Source organism: Sardina pilchardus, chromosome 11, assembly GCF_963854185.1.
Source record: "Sardina pilchardus chromosome 11, fSarPil1.1, whole genome shotgun sequence".
Taxonomy (NCBI): Eukaryota; Metazoa; Chordata; class Actinopteri; order Clupeiformes; family Clupeidae; genus Sardina; species Sardina pilchardus.
In genome coordinates this window covers 21663331-21685442 of record NC_085004.1, presented here as the reverse complement: position 1 = coordinate 21685442, position 22112 = coordinate 21663331, and the positions used below count along the sequence as shown (strand labels likewise).

The 22112-nt window shown below is 46.2% G+C and overlaps 1 protein-coding gene across 8 annotated transcripts in view; it reads right to left on the bottom strand.

The window, feature by feature from the left end:
- myo9aa (myosin IXAa) overlaps positions 1–22112 on the bottom strand; it is a 101546-nt gene that overhangs the window by 3965 nt on the left and 75469 nt on the right. For 4 of the 8 annotated variants that reach the window (XM_062550070.1, XM_062550066.1, XM_062550071.1 and 1 more), the window contains 28 exons: positions 21166–21241; positions 17689–17820; positions 17107–17146; positions 16897–17019; positions 15536–15616; positions 15256–15366; positions 14013–14135; positions 13476–13625; positions 12537–12862; positions 10578–12164; positions 10381–10474; positions 9871–10083; positions 8793–8896; positions 8498–8625; positions 8056–8273; positions 7748–7864; positions 7378–7566; positions 6820–6867; positions 6405–6516; positions 5919–5980; positions 5570–5762; positions 5320–5448; positions 4993–5098; positions 3674–3805; positions 3205–3328; positions 2551–2604; positions 554–825; positions 29–171 (listed from right to left, as the gene is read on the bottom strand). In XM_062550070.1, the coding sequence (XP_062406054.1) occupies positions 29–171; positions 554–825; positions 2551–2604; positions 3205–3328; positions 3674–3805; positions 4993–5098; positions 5320–5448; positions 5570–5762; positions 5919–5980; positions 6405–6516; positions 6820–6867; positions 7378–7566; positions 7748–7864; positions 8056–8273; positions 8498–8625; positions 8793–8896; positions 9871–10083; positions 10381–10474; positions 10578–12164; positions 12537–12862; positions 13476–13625; positions 14013–14135; positions 15256–15366; positions 15536–15616; positions 16897–17019; positions 17107–17146; positions 17689–17820; positions 21166–21241 (5187 nt within the window). The remainder of the gene's footprint in view (positions 1–28; positions 172–553; positions 826–2550; positions 2605–3204; positions 3329–3673; positions 3806–4992; positions 5099–5319; positions 5449–5569; positions 5763–5918; positions 5981–6404; positions 6517–6819; positions 6868–7377; positions 7567–7747; positions 7865–8055; positions 8274–8497; positions 8626–8792; positions 8897–9870; positions 10084–10380; positions 10475–10577; positions 12165–12536; positions 12863–13475; positions 13626–14012; positions 14136–15255; positions 15367–15535; positions 15617–16896; positions 17020–17106; positions 17147–17688; positions 17821–21165; positions 21242–22112) is intronic. The other 4 variants (XM_062550069.1, XM_062550073.1, XM_062550068.1 and 1 more) reach the window with 3 other exon arrangements.

Here is a 22112-nt window from a genome sequence, read left to right as displayed (position 1 = left end):
CAAATTGTACCCCTGTTCGGTGACTCACCGGAGAAGTCCGACGTGGCTCCCTCTGAGTCCACGTTCAGGTTCTCCGAGCTGTCTGCGGTCCCGATCGACGCCTCAGACTCCAGCGTCTCGTCGTCCGACGCTCTCGGCTCCAGGGCCAGCATTTCATACGTCAGCTCCTCCCTGTAAACATGGCAGAGGTGGTGAGGTCATTTAGAAACTTCCAGTGTGAGACTTAACAATGGGCCATTGCACGAAATGGGCATCTACTATCTATAATCCTTTACAGGTGAACTTAATGTGACCTTCTCTAAACTTTTGAACGCTCATGTCCAACAGTTCGATGTTTCAGTACTTCCTGTGCTGAAACATTACATTTCACCCAAAAGCCAGATACCCAGATAACTTTTTGTGAGTGTATAACAGTCACTAAACAACACACAGTCATATTGTATTGTTTTTGTTTGTATGTCGTTTTGGACAAAGACGTCTGCTAGGCAACATAACCGTAACCGTAACTCTAACTGTAACCGTATGAAGAGCACCGTGACCACCGAACACTCACTTTTCTTTCTGTAAGTTCTCGATCTGCTCGGTGAGGACCCGCTCCTCCTGCTGCATGGCCACTTGCTGCTGCTCGGACAGCTCGGGCTCTCGGGGTTCTCGGGGTTCTCGGGGTTCCCGGAGCTCCCGGGGTTCCCGGGGCTCTCGGAGCTCTCGGGGTGCCGCCGGCTCCTCTGGCCAGCTCTCCTCCACGGGCTCGGAGCTCGGGGCCAGGCGCGGGCTCACCGGCGGCGAGGGCGTGTGGTAGCTGATCCGCCGCACGCGACCCTTACCCTGCAACACATCAGCGGAGTTAGAGCTGCGGTGTGACCTGACCAGCTCCAACATCAACAGATCATCACCTGCTGGCTCTGAAAGATGTCAAAGAGATTTATCCTTAAAGGAAAAAGAATTCTGTGTTGAATTCTTATGTCTTATACTGTACGTCTAATATAAATCATATACTGCAAATGTGAACTGGTAAACAAAAACATACTTCTGGAAACCCAAGGACAATTTGACAGAAAAGCAAACGTTGCTGAAGGTTCCTATTTCATTTGCGCAAGGCGCAGGGCGCAAAGGCAGCTGTGGTCTCAATTGCAAAGGCAGAGGACAGAATTAAGGACATTTGCTATTGTCACATATACAGTCCACACAAGCGTGCATGAGGCAGAACACAGCTGCGTTTTCAAAAGCACAAAGATAAAGCGAGAGATTTGGGCTTGTGCTAAGCACCGCAATTAAAACTCTCGTTTCTTTAGCATGGACAACCCAGACAGGGTAGAAACATGTACTACTGTACATTTTGAAATTGAGATATTGTGCTGGCAAATGGCAGAAGCAGGATTTCCCACACAAGAAGCCAACAGAAACTAACAAGTGCATGACAAAAGATTCAAAAATATAAACTGATGCATACATAATACTTGATAAAGAGTTCATTTTATACCAGTGGGTATTCAGACTGCCCACACCTTTTCCAATCACCACAATTAGAGTTGCCATTTTACAATGACAAAAAGCTAGTGACCACTGGATATAAAGAGGGGGAGAAAAAATATACCCTAATGTATAATATAAAATATACACTTCTATACACAGATAGGACAATGTAAAAATATACACTACTATACACGATAATGTAAAAAGATACACTATATGTACTAACAGTACATATCATAATCTACCGATGGTACAGAAATTACTCTTGCACTAATCGATGCATTCCTGTCAGCTTGTTTAATTGTCATTGCCAGCAGTAGACTCCACACACAATGCAGGGAATTAATGCTACTTTCTTAACTTCATTTCCATACAACTCCCCTTTCAGTTGTCCTAACTTCATTTCCATTCAACTCCCATTTCAGTGTGATAACACCCCACACCGCACTCCACTGCCAGATGTTCGGAATGCTCAATTAGCCAGATCAAAAGGTTGTAGCGCCAGTCTGAGCGCCTTGCGCTAGTCTTTGCGCACCCTGGCAAATAGGGCGCAAGGACTATTTGACATTATGACCTTCATTTCAGATTAAAACATCTGCGACTGTAGAATAACATCATCTTTCAAATACTTATTTAATCCCTGGGGCACTGAAAAACACTCTAAACTAGTGCAGGCTAGCATTATGATCTGTTGTCAATGGTCTGCACAACAACAATCTGGATGACGTAACAGACTGGCTATGACAGACAGACAAGACACAGATATGACACACACTCACACACACGGTTTTAAATGGTGTGCTGAGATGGGAAGAGAGACAGAGCACACGGGGCAGAGACAAGGGTTGCTTTGACCAACAGGGATTAGCAGGTAGTCCTGGACTAATCAGTCATTCACCAGGTGCAGACACGCTCCACATTAGCCCAGGACTAGAATTAATTCCTGTATCGTGGTGGGAGGAGGAAGAGGAGGAGGAGGAGGAAGGAGGGGGAGGTAGCGTGAGCGGTGCTGCTTTAGCAGAATGGGGGTGAGAGTGGCTGGCAACTACACACTACATCCAGGAGTAAGATACATACCGGGGTGGCACTGCGGGCAATGCTGATAAATCTAACAGCGATTACTACGGGTTTCTAGATTAGGGAGGAAAAGGATTGGAGTCAGGAACGAAAAAAGGGGATTTGAGGAGGAGAAAGAATGGGTTAGTTAAAAAAGGGTGTTGCAGGTATTGAAAGAGAGGAGTTTATATGGGTTGAGGGGGGGAGGGGGGTCCAAGAGTGGATTGGATAGTGAGAGCAGTTAATGTCAGAGTCAGTCTGTTGAGAAGTGAGAGGTTAGAAAAAAAATCAACCCTGAAATCTCACAGAGGATGCAACATTGCCCCTCTGATTCTGTTGAAATTACCTCCGATTAATTGATTAAGACTTGACTTAATCAGTATTATACGAGTTTCCATTTAACTGCACAAGGTTAACATAATTTTATTTTTTTTTATCATCAGTGTGCAACACAATGGTAACTTAAAATGAAAATGTATAATACATCAGCGCAGCAAACAAATACTCTACTGTGCAAAAGACATTTCCTTTCGTATCTTACTAGTCAAACAAGCAGCCTGTGTGGTTACGTGATATGCTCACTGTGTGAGTGTGTGTGCATGTGTTTAAAGCAGGAGTAGGAAGGTGCATGAAAAAGCTCATACTTCATCTGCACCAGTCAGCCCAGGCTCTTACCATCGATCTCCTGATGAGGGTTAGCCTATTTTTGGCTTTGTTCTCCGCAAACTCCAGGCTGTTGATGTCCTTCAGTCGAGCCTTGTACTTATTCATCTGTTCCCCAATGATCAGCTCCACACACCTACAAAAAAAAAATAGACTCTGTTAATGCTCAAAGGAAACATATAATACAAGTCTCCATAACAGTGGTCATAATGAAGGGGAAGGTGGGGTACAGTTGCGCTCTTGATGAAAGTATTTTTAGTCAGGTAAGTCAAACCAAAAGATCTCAGGATATGGTAGTAAGGGTTCGCACTCTGAAAAAATATAGACAAAGTCTTTGCTGAAGAAAAAACTCTTTTACTCTTTTAAATATAGACCTTGTCTATATTTTTTCAGAGTGCGAGCCCTTACTACCATATCATAATGAAGGGGAGACTGGTAAAAAAAAATGCAGTGGAGGTCAGCTGATTAATTTGATACGTACGCCGTCGTTTTGCTGATGTCCTGCACACTCTGCAGCGGGTCGATGGTGTCTGGGCAGCGCAGGATGCAGGGGGCAAAGACGATGGCAAGGGCGTTGGCAGACATGCGGTTGGTGTCTTCCTGCAGCGCGATCCTAGACACAAACAAATCAATGGCATTAAAAATCAACAAATCAAATAAAACTGGAAGGGACTGGAAAAGGGGTTGTTTATAGCTACTACAAGTGATGGGAAATGGGGAATGCAAATGCTGGATGCAAACCAAAGCTCAGACACAGACACAGACACAGAGAGCTCTTAGATTAAAGCTATTTGTGGTCGTAAGAGGAAAGACATCTTCATAGGCTATCTTCTCTAGGGTTGGGTATCGAGAATCGAGAATCGATGGGAACCGGGACTAGCTTTCCAATTCTCCCGGAATCGTTCAAAAGTTTAAATTTCAATTCCTAGTATCGATTCCCAGTCCACGAACCGGAAGAAGCCGCTAAACACCAACGAAGAAGGTGTTTGCATAATCGAGCTGAGGCAACAAGAAGACGATTTATATTGTAGTTGAAAACAGCCCTGTGAGAAATGTATAGTAAATGTCATTCAGAAAGGCTATTGGTTAGCTAGCTCATTTAAAATATCCAAACTTTTTTGACACTGCCTTTTACAAGAATCGGAATCGAGAATCGTTAGGAACCGGAATCGAAACAAGGAATCGAAATCGGAATCGGAATCGTTCAAATTCAAACGATACCCAACCCTAATCTTCTCAAACACATCTGCAAACTCTACTATCTACATTTCTACACTGCTGTAGGCTAGACACCGCCATTTTCAAGGAAGGTTATCTGTGATCATAAAGGCATACAGAAACTTTCTTGGCAACGCTGGCACAGGGAATGTGCCAATTATAAGATCAAATTCTTGTTATTGAGTGGCATGACACAGTAGCTGTTTTGTGAGCCCACAAAGCCCTCCTGACATATTCAAGTCCCAGGACACGAGGCACTACAAAGTCCAACTCTAGAAATAGAGTGGACTTATTAGACCTTTTGCTGGATTTTCATTGTGTGCTTGTTTCTTTTTTTTTTACCAGAGGCAAAGGGCTTCTGCAGCCTGAAAAATGTGTGCTACAACAAAATCCGGAGTGGACAACATGTGAGAGCTTAGCACAAGTATGGAAACTCAAAACAGAGAGAGAGAGAGAGAGAGAGAGAGAGAGAGAGAGAGAGAGAGAGAGAGAGAGTGCATGAGTGAGTGTAAGAAAGAGAGAGAGAGAGAGAGAGAGAGAAATGCTCATATTTCTGTCGGTCAGATTAAGTCTACGTCTCACCTGACCAGGTGGAAGATGAGGCGTTCCAGTGTGTTGAGGTGAGTCCTGCTCAGCTGATCGATCACACCGTAAACCCCCCTGATGGTCTCTTTCTTATCCTGCAAACCTAAAAGCAAATCATCCAAAAATGAGTATGTTAGATAAGCCAACAAAACAATACTGATAAAGCTACTGTAGCTGAAGTTCAAAAAAATGGGAAAGAGATCATTAGGGACCCCTAATGCATCCAAAATGGCTTTAACTGTTGATGGTTTATCATGTAACTGATTGTACATATTTCATTTGTACAAAATATTTGTGCTTTCTCAGGCCATTCTCCCAGCTTACCAATGGCTCTGAGGAACTCCTCGTACAGCTCAAAGGTCATGAGCGGGTTGGGCAGGTCCCGCAGCCACTGCTTGAACACGCTGGCAATGACATGGATGTTGTAGTCGTCCAGGTTTGTGCTGCTCACATCTGAGGATGGCCAGACACCAATGAGTCCAGATCAAACAGCACGGCTCCTCAAATGTTTACTTTGTCTAGCTAGCAAATCACAGCTTTACACCATTACAGCTCTATTGCTTGACTGACTTACCCGTGTCCAGCCCCTGTTTCAGCTCCTTGATCTTATTGGTTGAGCCCGACTTCCTGTAAATGCCCTCCGTGTAGAGGCCGTGCATCTCTATGTAGTTGATGAGCTTCTCCACCACAAGGGGCACCGTTCGCTCGTCATTGGTCAACCGAGCCACCTCAACGCCAAACTGCCTCGAAGACAACTCTGGGTCGTACTGAGTTGAAGAGGATTGAGAATCCATTATGTAAAGCCAAAAAAACTGAAAAACTTCATATACTTCATACACAAAAACAAAAACAAAAACAAAAACAAAAAAACAAGAATAAACTGTTTATTTTGAGTCTCCATGGCGAGGAGAAGGAGGTCTTACCTTCTTGCTGCATTTGGTTGTCGTCTTGGCACAACATTTCCTGTGACAGGCATACCGGCACACTACACAGGACACAGACATCTCAGTGAGCCTCATTGTACAACCTAACCTCAAACGTGAGCTTCACATCAGGAACAGGGCAGGCAGAAAAAGAAAGGAAGAAAGAAAAAAAAAAACATACACACACACTCGCAAGCACGAGCTAAAAAAACTCCAAGCCAAAGGGAAGGGCAAATGCTCTGTTCCAAAGGCAGATGAGTAGAAACATCCTGCCTCGCTCATGCTAGGGGGGGTGAGTGTGTGTGTGTATGCGTGTGTGGGGGGTGGAAGAGAAAGCTAAATTGTTCTAAACAGGGCTTGAATGCTCTTAGGAAAACCCATGAGTTCAGTTCAAGTAAACAATCTGATTAAACTGTTGAATTGGGGGCTGGGCCTCCGACAGCAGGAGCAGAGCAGGAGCAGCTGAGAGCACAAAGACACACTCACGTTTGCAGACACAGGCCCGGTCCATCATCCAGATCAGGGAGGAGCAGTACTCGCAGTAGGTGGGGATGCTATACTGGGTGGACTTAAAAATGTGCCCATTGTGCTCTTCCACCTAGAGGGCAGGGGGAGACAAGGGATTAGCACCGCGGTTTGGAAAGAATAAGTCTAGGCTTTTGTTTTTGAACTCTATACTGTTGCATAAGGGTTGTGTGTGTAGATTTGCGAGTGAATTACTGTGTGTGTGTGTGTGTGTGTGTGTGTGTGTGTGTGTGTGTGTGTGTGTGTGTGTGTGTGTGTGTGTGTGTGACTGTGTGTGTGTGTGTGACTGTGTGTGTGTGTGTGTGTGTGTGTGTGTGTGTGTGTGTGTATAAAAGGGCAAAATGAAAGTGCTTTCTTTGTTCAGCTTGATACTCACTATATCAGCGTCCTTTTTCCTTCTCTTTTTGCGGTCAGGCTTTGGTGCCTTGAGGAGACACAGAGACAAGGTTAATGGATGACGAACTGAATTATAGAAGGAGCTCATTTTAACCAAATGTCCAGAATAACAAATCATTCTGCCCTTACAGCAGTATTAAACATGTTACATTTTGCATTAACGTCTCCCTGTTATTCTCCTCTCTGATATCTTACTGTTATCTTGAAATGAGATATAGAATATATATATCTGAATCAATGTAGTCCACTACTGAACACAACACTTACTGAACTCTTGGATTTAAGAGTTCAGTTCTCTCAATTTATTTCCAAACATGCATTGTCTTAAGTATCTGATTTCCAATTTAAACACACATTACATTGTTTTTATACTCCAGACCAGCGGTAGTGCTAGTGAGCTGAATAGTTGTGAGATCTGCAAACAACTACAAGTATTTTACAGAGCACAGGCAAGGCTCTCTGTGTTACAAATAACGATAAGAAAGAACACCCAAGCACCCAAAAGCAATGAAACCATTGTGGAGGTACAGGCTGTTACCTTGGTTAAGGTGCTGTCCATCGGCTTATATTCCGTCATGAACTCATCCAGGAAGACTTTGAAAGTGTTCACCCACACCTTCACAGGAGACTCACTCCAGTCTCTCTGCTCCTGGCGCATAGTCTTCTCCAGGATCTGCTCAAAGAGTGCGTACAGGTCCTTGTAGCGGATACTCTTCCCATCATCCATCTGTGACATACAACCATGGGAGGTGAGAGGAGGTTCTCTGTACCTTCTGTATGGTATGCTCATTTGCATGTATTTCACAACATTTGAAAAGCTACACTTAGCAATAATAGCATATGTTCATTTGTAATATCATCCCCATAACACTGACACAACTTTAAATAAAAATGTTACATCAACTTACGGCTAGGGCAGTAGAGTAGGAGTTGAATATATTCAGACGGAATTCCTTCAGTGCCTTTTTGAACACAACATCCACCAAAGTGTCCTTCTTACTGTCTTCAGTGTCAAGGTCATTAATCTAGAGGTAAAAACATGAATTCAGTCAATTGTTTGCTTTAAAAAGTCAGGAGTATAGTCATTCTGCTATATTGTCAGATGATCAAATGGGGAAAATAGTAGTGGCTAATCTACCCCAATGCCGAAAAACACTAAAGCCATATTAGTTGGACTGAGTATTATTGCTCATTTGAGTCACAGTTGGTACTGTACCTTCTTCATAAGAAACTCATTCATGGTCTTGTAGTCAGAGGCACAGGTAAGGATCTGCAGAGAGTCGTTCTGCCACTGAGCGGATTCCAGTGCAACACTGCTGATCTTCACGCTGCGTCTCCGCTTCACCTTGGGCGATGGTTCCTTGTTCTCCTTGAACTCTCGGCCCCGCTCCAGAGTTAGATCGGGACTACGTGGCGGAGAAAGGAACTCTCCACCTGCTCAAAGGGATAAAGATGAGGATTTTCAGCATCAGGGTAAAATCAATGCTGATGCAGGGGCACCACAGAAGCCAAACCGTTTTTCTAAAAACCATACATCCTTGATTTGTGGTCACGATTTTTGTCTCAAATGCGATCTTATACTATATTACTATATTGCGATCTTATACTATATTTTTTAAACTAAACTTTTACAGAACTTCAGAGCTGTATTGCCTTACCTCCCAGTAGAAGGCCAGTATCAGCATAATCCCCTTCAAGTGTGTCAGCACCACACACCAGCCGATCTCTGGAGGACTTCTTGTCGCCTTGCTTCCCCTTACCCCAGAAGCGCATCTTCCCTCGTACCCTGGTCATGACAAACACAACATAGTTGTACAAAATACGGGAAACACAATTATCTACTGTAGCTTTGTAGTACACAACATGCTCTCTTTCCCAGTCGAAGTGTGGGGAAATTATCAGATAGAAACAGTGTAACTGCACATTATGATCGAAGAAAGAACCTAGTCCTACCTTCCATCTCCTCCAGAGTTTTTCCTCAGAGAATCTGCTTTGCCCAAATCACCAGCAGACAAGACTTTGTGCAACCGTTTTGGGTCTTCCGAGCCGGTGGAAGGCTGAATCATACAGATACAGCGAGTTAATTTAGAACAGTGAAACCCATATGCACCAGTCATATTACAGAACAGATGAGAACCAGCTCAAGCTGTGAAGGCTTAGTTCTGCCACTAGATGGCACTGTAAAACAAGAACCTCCAACGGCACTATCAAAGTGACCCACCTCTGAACATATTTGAAACTGCAACATACATTTTTACACATGTACATGGTACATAAAATAAATAAATAGTTCACATGTTATATGAAAATGATACATATTCTGTTAAATTATTGTAGATTTGATTAATTTAGACTAATGAAAGATCTTGAAATCACAGAAAGAAAATCAAAATATTGAAAGAAGAGAGTGAATGGATTGATCTGATGAAGTTGGATGGGTTGATCTAATCCAGAGGGTGCTATAACACCCTTGACAATCAGTGAAGTCTGTGAGGAGCTTGAATTATTGGAGAAGAAAACAAGTAACATGCAAATGAGAGTTAACCAGATTGGAAATATAGAGAGAGAGAGGTTTTTCTGCCAGGGTTAAGTGACGGACGACTGGATTGCTCTTGCTCAACAATCCCTACGCAAACTATGTTATCACTATTAGAGTGATAAAAGAGTGAAGAACAGGGTGTGGGTTAAAGTTTGTAATTCAGACAAAATGGCATCCCCATCTGTTTAGTCAGTGGATGTCTTCTGCAATGACACCAACCATCTCAACGTGAACAACAGTGGCGATACAAATTGGGGTGCCATCGCTGACCAAGCTGATGTGGTCGACACTTGGTCGAAGTTTCCCCACTTGCTTTGAAAAGATGGAAAAGTGTCAAAGCACTACACTGGGGAGGGTTAGTCAGCACAGCGATTTCTAGTCAGGCGGTGGCCGAAGAGGTTAGCGGAGAAGAGGCACATAGACAGTGAGCTCAGCACCATCCTGAGAGGGGCCTGGAGGCTCAAGCGCTGTGCCCCTCGGCTGATCGATTACCATTTCGGAGTCACTGTGACTCGCGTCCGCCGCTGCGGCCCCCTCCTCGGCCTCCTGCTCGCCGGACAGGGGCAGGCCGGGGGAGAGAGGGGGGTCATCGCACTCGTCTTCATCCGAATGACCCTCCCCCTGCGGGGTGGGCCCACGGGTGAGGAAATCAGAACGCGTCCGCGCCATGCGGGCTTTCTTTCTATGGCCGGGTATACCAACCTGCTTGACCAAGAGACGATAATAGAAGGGTGTAAAAAAAATGATGGAACTGCATCCCAGACAACTACCGAAGGAAAATTGTAACCCTGTAGTCTTGTCATCTAACTGATACCATACAAGATAAAAAAGAAAGACGCAAAAGGTAAAACAGAAAACAGTAACATAACCACTTGAAAACCCCAGATGGCTTTTGGGATGATGAATGGAAACCAACAACAGGACAATATCCACCACAAGAGAGATCAGGGTAATGAGGGGCACGTGTGTGGTTTTCTCTTCGTGTTCATTATGCTGACTCACCTCTCGTCCTTTCATTCCTTTGGCTCTGAAACCAGATGATGTTTCCTTTAGACTTGCTGCAGGCCTCTCCTGGCTGACAGGATCTTTGTCAAACCTTCAAAACAGTTTAAGGGTTAGGATGGAGAAGTACCATTTGGAAAATGTGAGGTTAATCACAAATCAGACGTGAGAGATAAACACTAGAAATAGACACTTACTTGGAGAAGGAAACCTTATCCTTGGGGGAGAAGAAGATGGCTCCGGATGACCTCTCAGTCATGTTGATGTTAACACTCTGAGTAGCAGCTTTCTTCTGAGACCTTGCTCTAGTGCTATCTCGTGATTCCAGAGTAAGCTTAGGCGCCCATCCTTCTGGCATAGTCCTTCGATCCCTTGGCCGTTCTCTTACAGTGGAGAATGGGGCCACGGTTTTACTCTGGTTTTGAGATGCAGGAGGCAACTGTGCGGTGGGCTCTGGGAGGGTTACAACTTCTGGCTCAGCCTTTGGAGCTCGGACGTGACCAACGTCCAGGGAGACGGGCCTCACTGGTTTCCCCTCGAGGAGCTCCTTCCTGTCCCATTCCGGGGCTTGACCCACCTGCCTGCTCTGCTCGATCTTCTGTTGGGCCTCGTCCCGCTGCTTATCGAACCTCTCCCGCTCGATCTGCGCAAACTGCTTTCGCTGCCTCTCCAGAGCCTCCTTCTGCTGTCGGATCTGCTGCATCATCTCCTTCTCCTGCTGCTGTTGCTGCTGCTTCTGCCGTTCCTCCTTCTCCTCGTTCAGCTTCTCCAGCTTCTCGAGAACAGACACCGGCGGCAGGTTCTCGTTGCCGTCCACCTGCAGCGGACTCGGTGGCTCACTGGTCTGCATGGAGCTGTCCTTGACTTGGGGAGGCATCGGTTCTTCTAAGACGGTCTCCTTCTGCATGCTGATCACTACTACCACAGGCCTGCGGGACGACTCCCTTCTTTCCTTCAGAGTCTTGCCCGGAGTCTGTGGTTTGGGGACGGCGGAATTGCTGCTGTCTGCAGAGGGGACATAGAACGTTGGGAGGTAGTTCTCCACCTTGGGGATGACTGCAGGTGGGCTGGCAGGTTCTGCTTTCGCTGGACTGCTGGAGGGGACATCAGGCACTGGTGTCTCTGGAGGGTTGGCGGACTGAGGGCTCATGGGATAGACCTCAGGTTGCTCTGGAGGTCCTAAGGACGGAGATGTAGGAGCTTCTTCAATGACAGCGTCTGTTCGTGAAGTTGGCCTCTCTTTGAGGCACTCATCCATGCTGAGTAGCTCAAAGCTGCCCTTTGAACTCTGACTGTCTGGTGTACCCTGAGGGGAGTGGAGACCGCTTGTCTCGACCACGGTCAGCTCCGTAGACCAGCGTCGCTCCTCGGATGGAGATGCTCCACCGGTGGAGCGGACTTTGAGCAGCTCCAGGCTGAACTTGGCCTGCTCCAGCTCTCTCATCCTGCGGCTTTCTCGTTTGGCTCTCGTCTTCTGGTTGGAGTCCTGGTCGAGGGTCTTTGCCCTGTCTCTGACGGCGACGCTATGCAACGGGCTCCTCGGTGCAGCATCTTCGCTTCTGGTCAGCTCTGAAACGCTTACTTCCTGTGCTTCTTCCGAGGGATCCAATGAGCTACCGCTGTTGAGTCTCTGAAGGCTTCTCTCCCTTTCCTCGCATGAACGGTCCTCCCAAGTGCTAAGGTCCAGGCCCATGATCCTCAACTTCTCCTCCTCTGGTGTGCGGCCCGTCTGTCCATTGAGCAGCTCAGCCTCTTTTAACTTCTGTTCTTTCAAGTCTCTGAATCTGCGAGTGAAAACATGAAATACAAATGAAGTACAGAGGTAAAAATGCCATGATTACCCCAAACAGAGCTGGAAAAAGCAGTAAATTAGATTGTTTGTCATTAAAAAACCCACAAACTTGTGGTGTAATGTAACAAAGCTGTTGTCCCAACCCAAAGTGGCGCCCTGAAGAAATATTTCCTGCTTATCTGAGCACACAGCACCTACTTAGAATTGTTTATGCAATGATTCTATTGAACAAATCACATTTTTTGTTTTCGGTTTGGCAACCCACCAACGGCTGAGCCATTTCAGAGTCCAATAAGCAGCCCAGTGTTGCCTCACAATGACGGCTAACAAAAGCGGACCTGTAGACAGAAGGGAGTTAGCTTACCTCTGCCTTGCCAAAAATCCCCTGCTGGCAGCTTGAATGAGCAGCACGGAGCGCTGCAGCCTGCGGTAGCTCTCCCGCTCCCTGTGGCCGCGCCAGGCGGCCTGAATGACGCAGGCTGCTCCCGCTCTCCTGTGACGGCACTGCCGCCAGCTTCTCTGGATGGTCAAGGATGCTCGTCTCCAGAGGAGAAGCCTCCTTCGCTCCCTGTAGCCTCTCCAAGCTGCCTGTAGGCAAACCGCTGCCTCCTGCTGGACAGCTGGGTCATCTTCCTCTTCCTCCTCCTCTTCCTCCTCAGCCAGCCTCAACAGGCATCCCCGCCACCATTGCTGGAATGATTATGATTGCCAAGATTAATATCAACAATATGGAAATATTGCTATAAAGTGAAGCACGTCTATTCAACTCAGTTTGCCTTGTGTAATAAAGAAGAAAATGCAAACCCAACTCATCTGGTGTAAATCTAAATCTATTGGAATGAGAAATACCAGCAATATGAAATATCAGCCTGGTCTTCGTTAAATGAAAAGTAATTCAATTCATGAACCAATTTAGCAAAATATGATTAACTCAGGGGAAAAAAATAGTCCAACCTAATGTTCCCTCAGTATAATTAATATCTTTATTAGACCATGCATGCGATCCACTTTCAGGAATCGAAAACCCTCAAGTTTTACTGCATTCCCACACATATTCATAGGCACATTCCATGGAGTAAGATAAAGGAAAGTACATTTGTGAATCAACCCACAATGACTATCAAAGACAATGATGCCTGAATGATCTGCATATAACCAATCCTGCTCATGATAATGCTAGTGACCAACAACTGAATGGCGTCCAATCAAGCCTTGGGAGCAGAAACTCCACATTCACCGCTTTCATTTTTCACCAGAAAACGCTGAACTTGAAGACAATATAATGTTATGGCTGTGGACTTACCTGGAGGAGGGAAGACGCCCGTCTCATCTTGAGGTAGTGCCTTCTCTCCAGTGTGGCTCGGAAAAGGCGCTGAAGGGCCACGATCCGCTGCAACACCTCCTGGTGGAGCATGTCCTGCAGCCGCTGCCTTTCAGCCTCTCGCAAGAACACCTACCATACGTCACACACACGCACACAAACACGCACATGTCACATGCACACACACAAATACACACACACACACACAGGTTACAGAGACTGTGTCATATCTTGACTAATTCACAGAGAATGTAAGGTACGGGGTTCTAATTAAAGTGTCGTCAGAGGGGGCACTGTATGTCAGCCTAAAGAGAGTGTGTGTGTGTGTGTGTATGTGTTTGAGGGGGAATGTACCAAGTGCACAAGGGTACAACTGTGTACCTTAGGGCATGGACACACTTCCTTCTACACATGACTACCTGCAGAGTATTGACACACTAAATATTGAATGTATAACAAGGGCACCACCCTTTGGGAAATGTATTTGACCCTGAAGGTTTAGGGGTTTTTGCTCCATACCATTGAGTGTCCCACTTGAAAGGTATCCGGGGCGAAGTCTGCTTGGCACAGGAAGTTTTTGATGCTTTCTTGGGTGGTGCGGGAGCCCTCCGGTAACAGCACATGGAAATGACGAGCAAAGTCCTACCACACACACACACACACACACATAAGAGAGGAAAAACAACAGTTATGAGACATACTTGGTAATCTTTCAATCTTTCAGTAATAGATGAGATCATGAAAAGTTAGAATTTCCCCGAGTTTCATCAGCAGTGTAGTCCAGCCATGCAGTGTTGCATTGTGGGCAGTGAGGCCAAAAAAAGGGGCCTCACCTCACTGGAGAAACATGCAGCACCCTCCCAACCGGGCAATTACACAGAGACATGGGGGTGGCATGGGAAACAGAGACTATGTTTATATAATTATAACAGTCCACTAGCTGCCCAGACAATAGAGAGGGTCTTTCTTTTCGGACGCCAAGGGTCCCGGGATTCTCCCAGGTGAGTAAACTGTCCCCGCATCACTGTCACGGACAACTCCCCCCCATCTTAATATGTTTAGATGGATGGGGAATTTGGGGAGCTTAACAGAGACGAGCTTTCATCTGCTCGGTAAATGAAGAAAAAGAGAAGTTGTTTGGGTAACAACGGGGCCCGATCACAAAGCATGCGTCGCCCCGTCATCAGGAAACAATGATTCAGTCAGCGCCTTGGATACCAAGGATACGGGGGAGCAGAGGAAATTGCATCAACCCCTCCACACCCTGCAACAGAGGGGAAAAAGTTAACGGCTGCCGCCTCAGCGCACCCTCTGAATCACTCGCCGCTGGTTTCATCTCTGCTGAAGGAGAGGCAAATTAGCATAAAGTCAAACCGTTTCGTGCTGGCTAGCTGGCTCCAAGTCTCACATTCCATGATTCTGAAATGGAACATAACACCAAGAAAAACACTCTCTTTGGGATATCTGAGAGCCCCTCCAGATAGATGGCCGTATCCAATGTGCCTCTCAACTGGTACCATGTTGCATGATGACATTGAATAAGCATGGTGTTCTCCTATTGAGCCAATGCATTTATTACAAAGAAGGGGTTTTGCCAAAAGGGGATTACTTACACATTTTTATCTTCCAAGAAACCCTCGGAGAACAGTCTAGTGTTAAAGATTGGCATGAATGTGTGAGTGAGTGGGTGGGTGAGTGGGTGGGTGAGTGGGTGGGTGTCCCCCCGGGTAGAGAGTGTGGTTTCAGCGGGTGATTGTCTAACCTGGAAAGTGTACTTGATGGGATATCCTGATTGTCTGATGCGCACCGTCTCCAGCATGCCTGTGTACCGTAGCTGCCTCAGGACAAGGACGTCATTGAATCGCAGGGGAAGCTGCAGACAGAACAGCACGCAGAGTCACACACACACACACACACAGACACACACACAGACACACACACAGGGCCAGACAGATGCAATATGTTAACATTTAGCGGGCAAACTGGCCAGATTTATTCATACTGCAGGGGCAATACAGATTAGTGTGATTAACGGACGGTACCTTCTCTGCGTTTGAACGGATGCATTTAACAAAGTAGGGCTCGGACTGGCCCAGGGTCTCCATCAGTTTATTCAGAGACACCTAGAAATGAGAAAACGAGAGAGAATTAGCGCACATCTTTTTAAACCCGTTTACAACCTTTTTCTCCAATTTGCAGCTGCTGCAACAAAAAAACTAAATATGGTTCTCATTGGCGCGCGAGCACATGTGAGTGGAGTGAGCGTCACAGGAAGAGGAGAGGAGAGCAGCACAGGCGTCTCTTTTGGTGGTGGTCAGGAATTCCACTTTCTCCCCTTCAACATCCCCCACACACACACACCCCCCAGAAGATTAAAGCAATCAGACACACAACAGGATGCGGGAAGTGAGCTCATCCACACATGTGCTGCTGCGCTGGGCGGCAGGCCAGTCGGGCTGGACAGACACACAGGTCGGGGGCTGTTTGCAGCTCTCCGGGAGGCCCCTGGCTGTGTTGGAAACCCTGGGCTGGTGGTCAGAGGAGGAGAGGGACGCTGGAGCGAGGGGCAGCCCTGGCTGGGATACGGGAGGGCTTCTCTGGATATTTCATACCAGTTTAAGGATGGCGTGCTGTACTGTAAGTCAGTTGCCCACAGCTCCACAGGGGATCTGAAATCAACTGCTTTCTTTTTCTTACACTTTCCTCTGAAAACCTGCCAAATGACCTCCATCAAATATCCTCTTTCATGGGGGAGAAAGATTCTCACATTGATAACGAACCTATATAAACACGTCTCAAATGAGCGCTATTGTTTTACGGCATGGACTCTCTCTCTCTTCTCAGGTGGCTCCAGAAGCCTCAGTGTGATATTGTATTGTGAGCTATGGAAGTGAAATGGGAGGGAGAGTTTGTCTGGGCCACTAAAGCCATCTGAGCTGTTAAAGGCAGACATGACGCCATAGTTCACAAGTCTTTGTTTGGTTTTTATGTGAATCGGAGCTGGCAGAGGCTCAGGCAGTGACCAGACTGTGGGCAGTCGGGGACATGCGGGGAAATAGAAGGGTGGGGACACACACTTACGTAGGGTTGTTAGAGGCTCGTCAAAACAGGGAGGAAAAAAAACAACAACTCTGTTCTAGTCCAGTTTATTGCAGCTATTTATGGCACTGCATGTGCTAAAATGTCAATGCTGCGCTCAACTATCAGACACGCCAGTGACCCGGGGAGAAATATTAGGAAAGAAAACATTCATATTTCATCAGGTTTTAAACAAATGAAGACAATCTGTGCATTTTAGTACATCGGAGAATTAAAAAAGCAGACAGTGAAGAAAGGGAGCAAAGAAAGAAAAGAAAAGTATGGAAATAATTTAATTAGGATTGAAGTATGAGATAGAACTGACCTGGAACTGGGCACTGATGCTGGGTGGCTTCTTCTTCTTGTGAAGGTGCAGGAGGGATTTGGTGATGCGGTCTTGCAGTGTGAGATTGCTCAGGTACTTGAGAGACTTCACATCCAGCAGGTGCTGCAGAAGGCCCACACAGGCAACGGTTAAGACTCACAACCAACACTACTTAACATGGGCCAAATGAATATGGGAAAACATCCATACCTTTGGAAGACTTGGCTTCATCTTGTAGTTCTTGTTCCTCCTGTTTGTGAGAAAAACACACTGAAATTATCAAGACCGTAACCATAACAGAAGAAACTGAAACTATGTAACCTCGCATGGCATCCAAGAACACTGGAATTTAGCCCTGGTCCAGACACTTCATTATGTGTCCCTGTCTGATGCCAACACTTTCTGACATTTTGAGGATAGCTGCCACCTTGGAACATAAGGTGAAAGCACTGTGGGCTGCATAATAGAAAGATGGAGTGGGTGACTATCCTTCTCTGACCTCATACATATTTGAGGGCTTTCACAGTTAACACTTACACTGAACCCTTGAGCAGGGGAGTTTTGAGCATTCTAACAGAAGATTCTGTTCCACAACAATGTAAGGTTCTAAAATTCCGCGTTGAATTCAATGAACCCAGATATTCTTTAGAACGTCCACTTTCCAACACTCCTGTCACACCGGTGTGACGGTGCCGGCTTTAAGGGTTAAAGAACAAAAGAAAAGAGGAAAACGTGAAAGAGAAGAAAAACAGAGAGAGAAGAAAATAAAGCTCATCGTGTCTCCTTGCTTACATGAGGATGCCATGGGCTCGTTCCAGGAGTTTGCTGCTGGTGGAGTTGACAAAGATGCCATCTTCCTCCGAGCCGCCCGAGCCGGTGGAGGAGAGGCGACTCTGCATTGGAGACCGGCCGTTCCAGCCCTCCCTGGAAGAGGAGAACATGAACACATCAACACACAGATTCTTCAACACACACGTACACAATGACAGGGGATTTAGTGGTTTTGTGGTGAGGTGCATACCCATAGAGGTCACTAATGGGCTTTCCTATAGCATGGAAAGACATCCTAGAGGGGTGTTGAGGGTAATTCATGCTAGATATATAATGCTCTTTTTGATATATTCGTTGACATTACGAGCTCAGATGAACTGAAATTCTGGCATAAATTACAACCATGCCCGAATATTCTCAGCAGCCTCACGCTGTTTATGTCATGCTTAAGGATTTATGGAATGAGGAGTTGCTGATGAATAAACGGGCTCGGTGAAATGCTCTCCGCAATGTACACCATTCCCAGCACCTGATCCACTACCACAAACTCTTCTGGCTTCCAGGTGCAGCCAGCCCAACTAGAGGGCTGGAAAAACACAAACTCAAACATACAGTCCTCTGAGGAGCGGTTACAGAGGTTGACCCAAGCGCAACCCAAAACCACTTGGGTCTGGGCAAAATAAAATAACATTAAATAACGTAAAAATCTACTAAAAACATTTTGTGGCGTTTGCGGAGGAGTAAAAGAACAGGCTGAATTCGTCAAGCGGTGAACAAAAAAAAAAAACAGTTAGCGGGCCTTGGGTGTTTTTTTGCCTTGGCCAATGATTTATACCTTCTCTAGTGGCCATGCCACACACACAGTTCCTCAGGGTGAGAGGATACATCTGCTCACAGTCGGGATTCCATTCCACTCCAAGGTGCAGTGATATATCTCACTCGAGTTTCACAGGCAGTTCGACTAACTCATTACAAACAGGTTCTAAAAATGCTATGAAATATTATGATGGGGTTTTATGTGGTCACTCTACTACTCTTGATACTGTACACTTGGGTCAGATTTTTAGGCTCTTGGACTCTGGGCTCTTTGGGGTCTAAAAGTGAAGGGGAAGGGATGAAGGAGCTTTTAATTTAGATGGCGTTTGTTTCCAGTTTTTTACTGCTTTATGTCAGACAGCCACGAGCTTGTTTGTGGTGCTGAGGCTGTTAAAACACCAGCAGCAGGGAGGTCTTAGCGCCTTTTCTGTTTAACGACTAGCCACCGATGCCAAGAATTCTGCAATATTTTCTTTTGTGGTGAAACATAAAAAAGCTGTCTCGCATTTTACAAATATTTTCCTCTGTTTGTACATATTCACAGCCTGACATACTTGCAAGTCGAGAATAGAAACCTTGCCTCATAAATGACTACTTCTCTCTATTGACCTTTGAAGGCAATGTTTGGCTGAACTGCGAAAAAAAAAAAGAGGGATCCTGGAGAACCATTTATTCAGTGCTGCAGTGGAACTGCGAAACTGGAACTCTGAGGCACACACTGTATATGAAACAGCGGGGCCTCCAGACCCGTCAAGAGGAATATTATTTTAAACAATAACAGGCAGCGAGAGGAGTTCAGTGTGGTGATTTAGGTTGCTGGCATGCGTTAGGATGCTGAGCACACAGGCAGTAAATAACAGCATGTCCGCCGCGGCGCACTACCGGCTAGAGACCTGCGCTGCTGCGGGAGCCAAACCTGCTCAGACAGAGAGAACGGCTCGGTCCGCTACACACTAACGCTAACGCAGACCTATTACTATCTGTCGGGGGTTCCTCTGCTTCACAGAGAGATTAGTGGGAAGTATTTGGTAGAGACGCGTAAACACTTCAATCAACATTTTCCTCACATTCCAGCCTCCTGCTGTTCCTCTTGTTATGATGAGTGGAGCTATTGTGTAGCTCTGGAAACCAACTGCCTCAGGTTCCATTAAAAACTTGGTAAAAAACTAGCCGTGTGAGACCTAGCCTAGCCCATCTCCATTTAATGCTTAAAGCGTGCGTCATGGTAAAGAGAGCTTTCTACAGAATGTACTCAAATGAAACAATACATGGTATGCTAAGAGTGCCAGCAGGCTCTACCCATGTTTTTTTTTCTTTCTCAGAACAGAGTTAATCCTGTAGTTAATCTCATCATATCTCCTTACGGCCATCACGAACGAAACACGTTATTTTCTTTTGTCCATGAATATGCTCGAGTCAAAATCTGTGCAAAAGTGGTCCCTTCCAGCAACACATCAGAGTCTTCTGAATTCCTGTCTACTTCCACTGCTGTCCAGCTGAGACTGGTTATAATTTAAAAGAAGGAGGGGGGGGGGAGGGGGGGGGGGTGTCAAGCAGACATTCAGGATGCATGGACAGTAAGTGTATGTCTGAGGGGTCTCCTGCAGAGCTCCAACTGTTTACCAGGCCGGGGGGCTGTCTTCTCCAGCACATAACTGCGACCTGACATCACATCGGAAGCAGCTGCATTGAAGGAGGGGGCTGGGGGGGCTGGTTTAAGTGGTCACTTGGTAACACAGAAAGTGTGTGGGTCTGCTTGCACTGCATGTGTGTGTGTGTGTGTGTACAGTGTGTGTTTGAGTGTGTGTGTGTGTGTGTGTGTGTGTGTGTGTGTGTGTGTGTGTGTGTGTGTGTGTGTGTGTGTGTGTGTGTGTGTGTGTGTGTGTGGGGTTGCAAATCACATTAGGAGGACTTTACAGCCCAGGCTGGGGGCCGAAAACAAAGGCGCTGTTGTGAGACAGACCACTGCCACTTGCTCAGGCACATCCATCAGTAATCCCATGCCATATTCAGTCATTAAAGAAATATGAGGCTCCCTCGTGGAGTGGCTATGTGGGAGTTGCGGGGATAAGTGTACAGTGAGCGTGCCAGCTCCGCCCGGAGAGCCTCATGTCTGCGGTCGCTCGCCCGGGACCCCGCCCACGTCCACTGGCCCGCAGAGGGGAGACTTGCGTGAGGTGAGGAATGGACGACCTCGACCCCCCTCCAGGTTTCCCCCCTCAGGCGGCTCTTATTCTTTCGGTCCTCGAGACGTTTGCGGGGGAGATGGGAGAGGTGGCGTCCTGAGGACTCTCTGACCTCTGACCCAGAGAGCTCAGTCAACGGCGGGGGACTGGACCCCGACACTCGCTTCGCTGCTATCTCAACACGCTTGGTCTTTGGGGGGCAGTTACGTGGACAGGGAGTGAGACTACTCCAACCCGTGTGTCACAAGTTCATGCGCCATAAAAAAGCATTTACAAACGATTATAATCCTACTTAAAATATAAAACCAAAGACGTTGCGAGATTGTGGACGTGTGTAGAATCTATTTGAATTACTTTAGTGGAGAATCTCAGCGCACACCCCCACACGTATTCTGTTCCCAACCAAAAAAAAAAGGCTCAGTCACAGTCACAGCTAACTCCTGCAGTCGTAAATCCCAAAGAACACAAGCTTTGATGGTCTGGATGATGATCTTACCGTGGCGGTCTCTCGTGTGGCGTATTGCTGCCCTGCAGGTCAGAGAGAGGCGTGCGTGGACTCTTCCTGGTCATGCCTGAGGCAGAACACAGACAAGGGAAAAGGTTTACCACACACTTACACAGGTGAGAAAACACACAAACACACACACACACATATTACATACACACACACACAGGACGCATACCAACGCACAACACAAGGGACAGCCATTCACCAATGTTAACTCCTCTGACTGGGAAGATTATTCAGTTGAAGAGAAGATGGAGGATGAGACAGAGTGATTGTTTATTCACCGAAGAGCAGACTCTGCAGTATACATGTCCTCACAGACATGTTGTTTTTCTACTGGTAGCAATCATCAACACTGAAGAAGAGCCAAACTATGAGATCACTCACTAGTGCAGCACAATATGTCTTGAGTGAGCTATTATTGCTATGCTCCATCTGTTCCCATTTCACTGCATGGACAGATAGGGTTTCACATTTTGACATTTTGTTTCCACCCCAACCTCCATCTTTAAACCATATGTCAGTGGCGTGTTACTATGATGATCACCAAATTATTCATCATGCCATACTGATTCGATAATAAAGGAATATGTGATTGATTACAAAACCAGGGGAAAATGACAAGTATCAAAAGCGTCTCACATAAGGTCATATTTAGAGTAAAATGTTCAAAAAAAGAATCATATACCCAGATTATAGTTAAAGTCTACTGTACATCATTTTTACACAGGATGAATCACAAACCCTTCTGTACCACCATTAGCAAAAGAAGTCACACATAACGAGGACAACACCTTGAAAGCTTTAGCCCACTGTAGGAGGGAGAGACTCCGATGTGTATTCCAAATTTGGACTTTCTCGATGAGTCACTGTGGGCCTGGCACGGGAGCTGGTGTGTTTGACATGGGTAGGTGTGTGTGTGTGTGGGGGGGGTG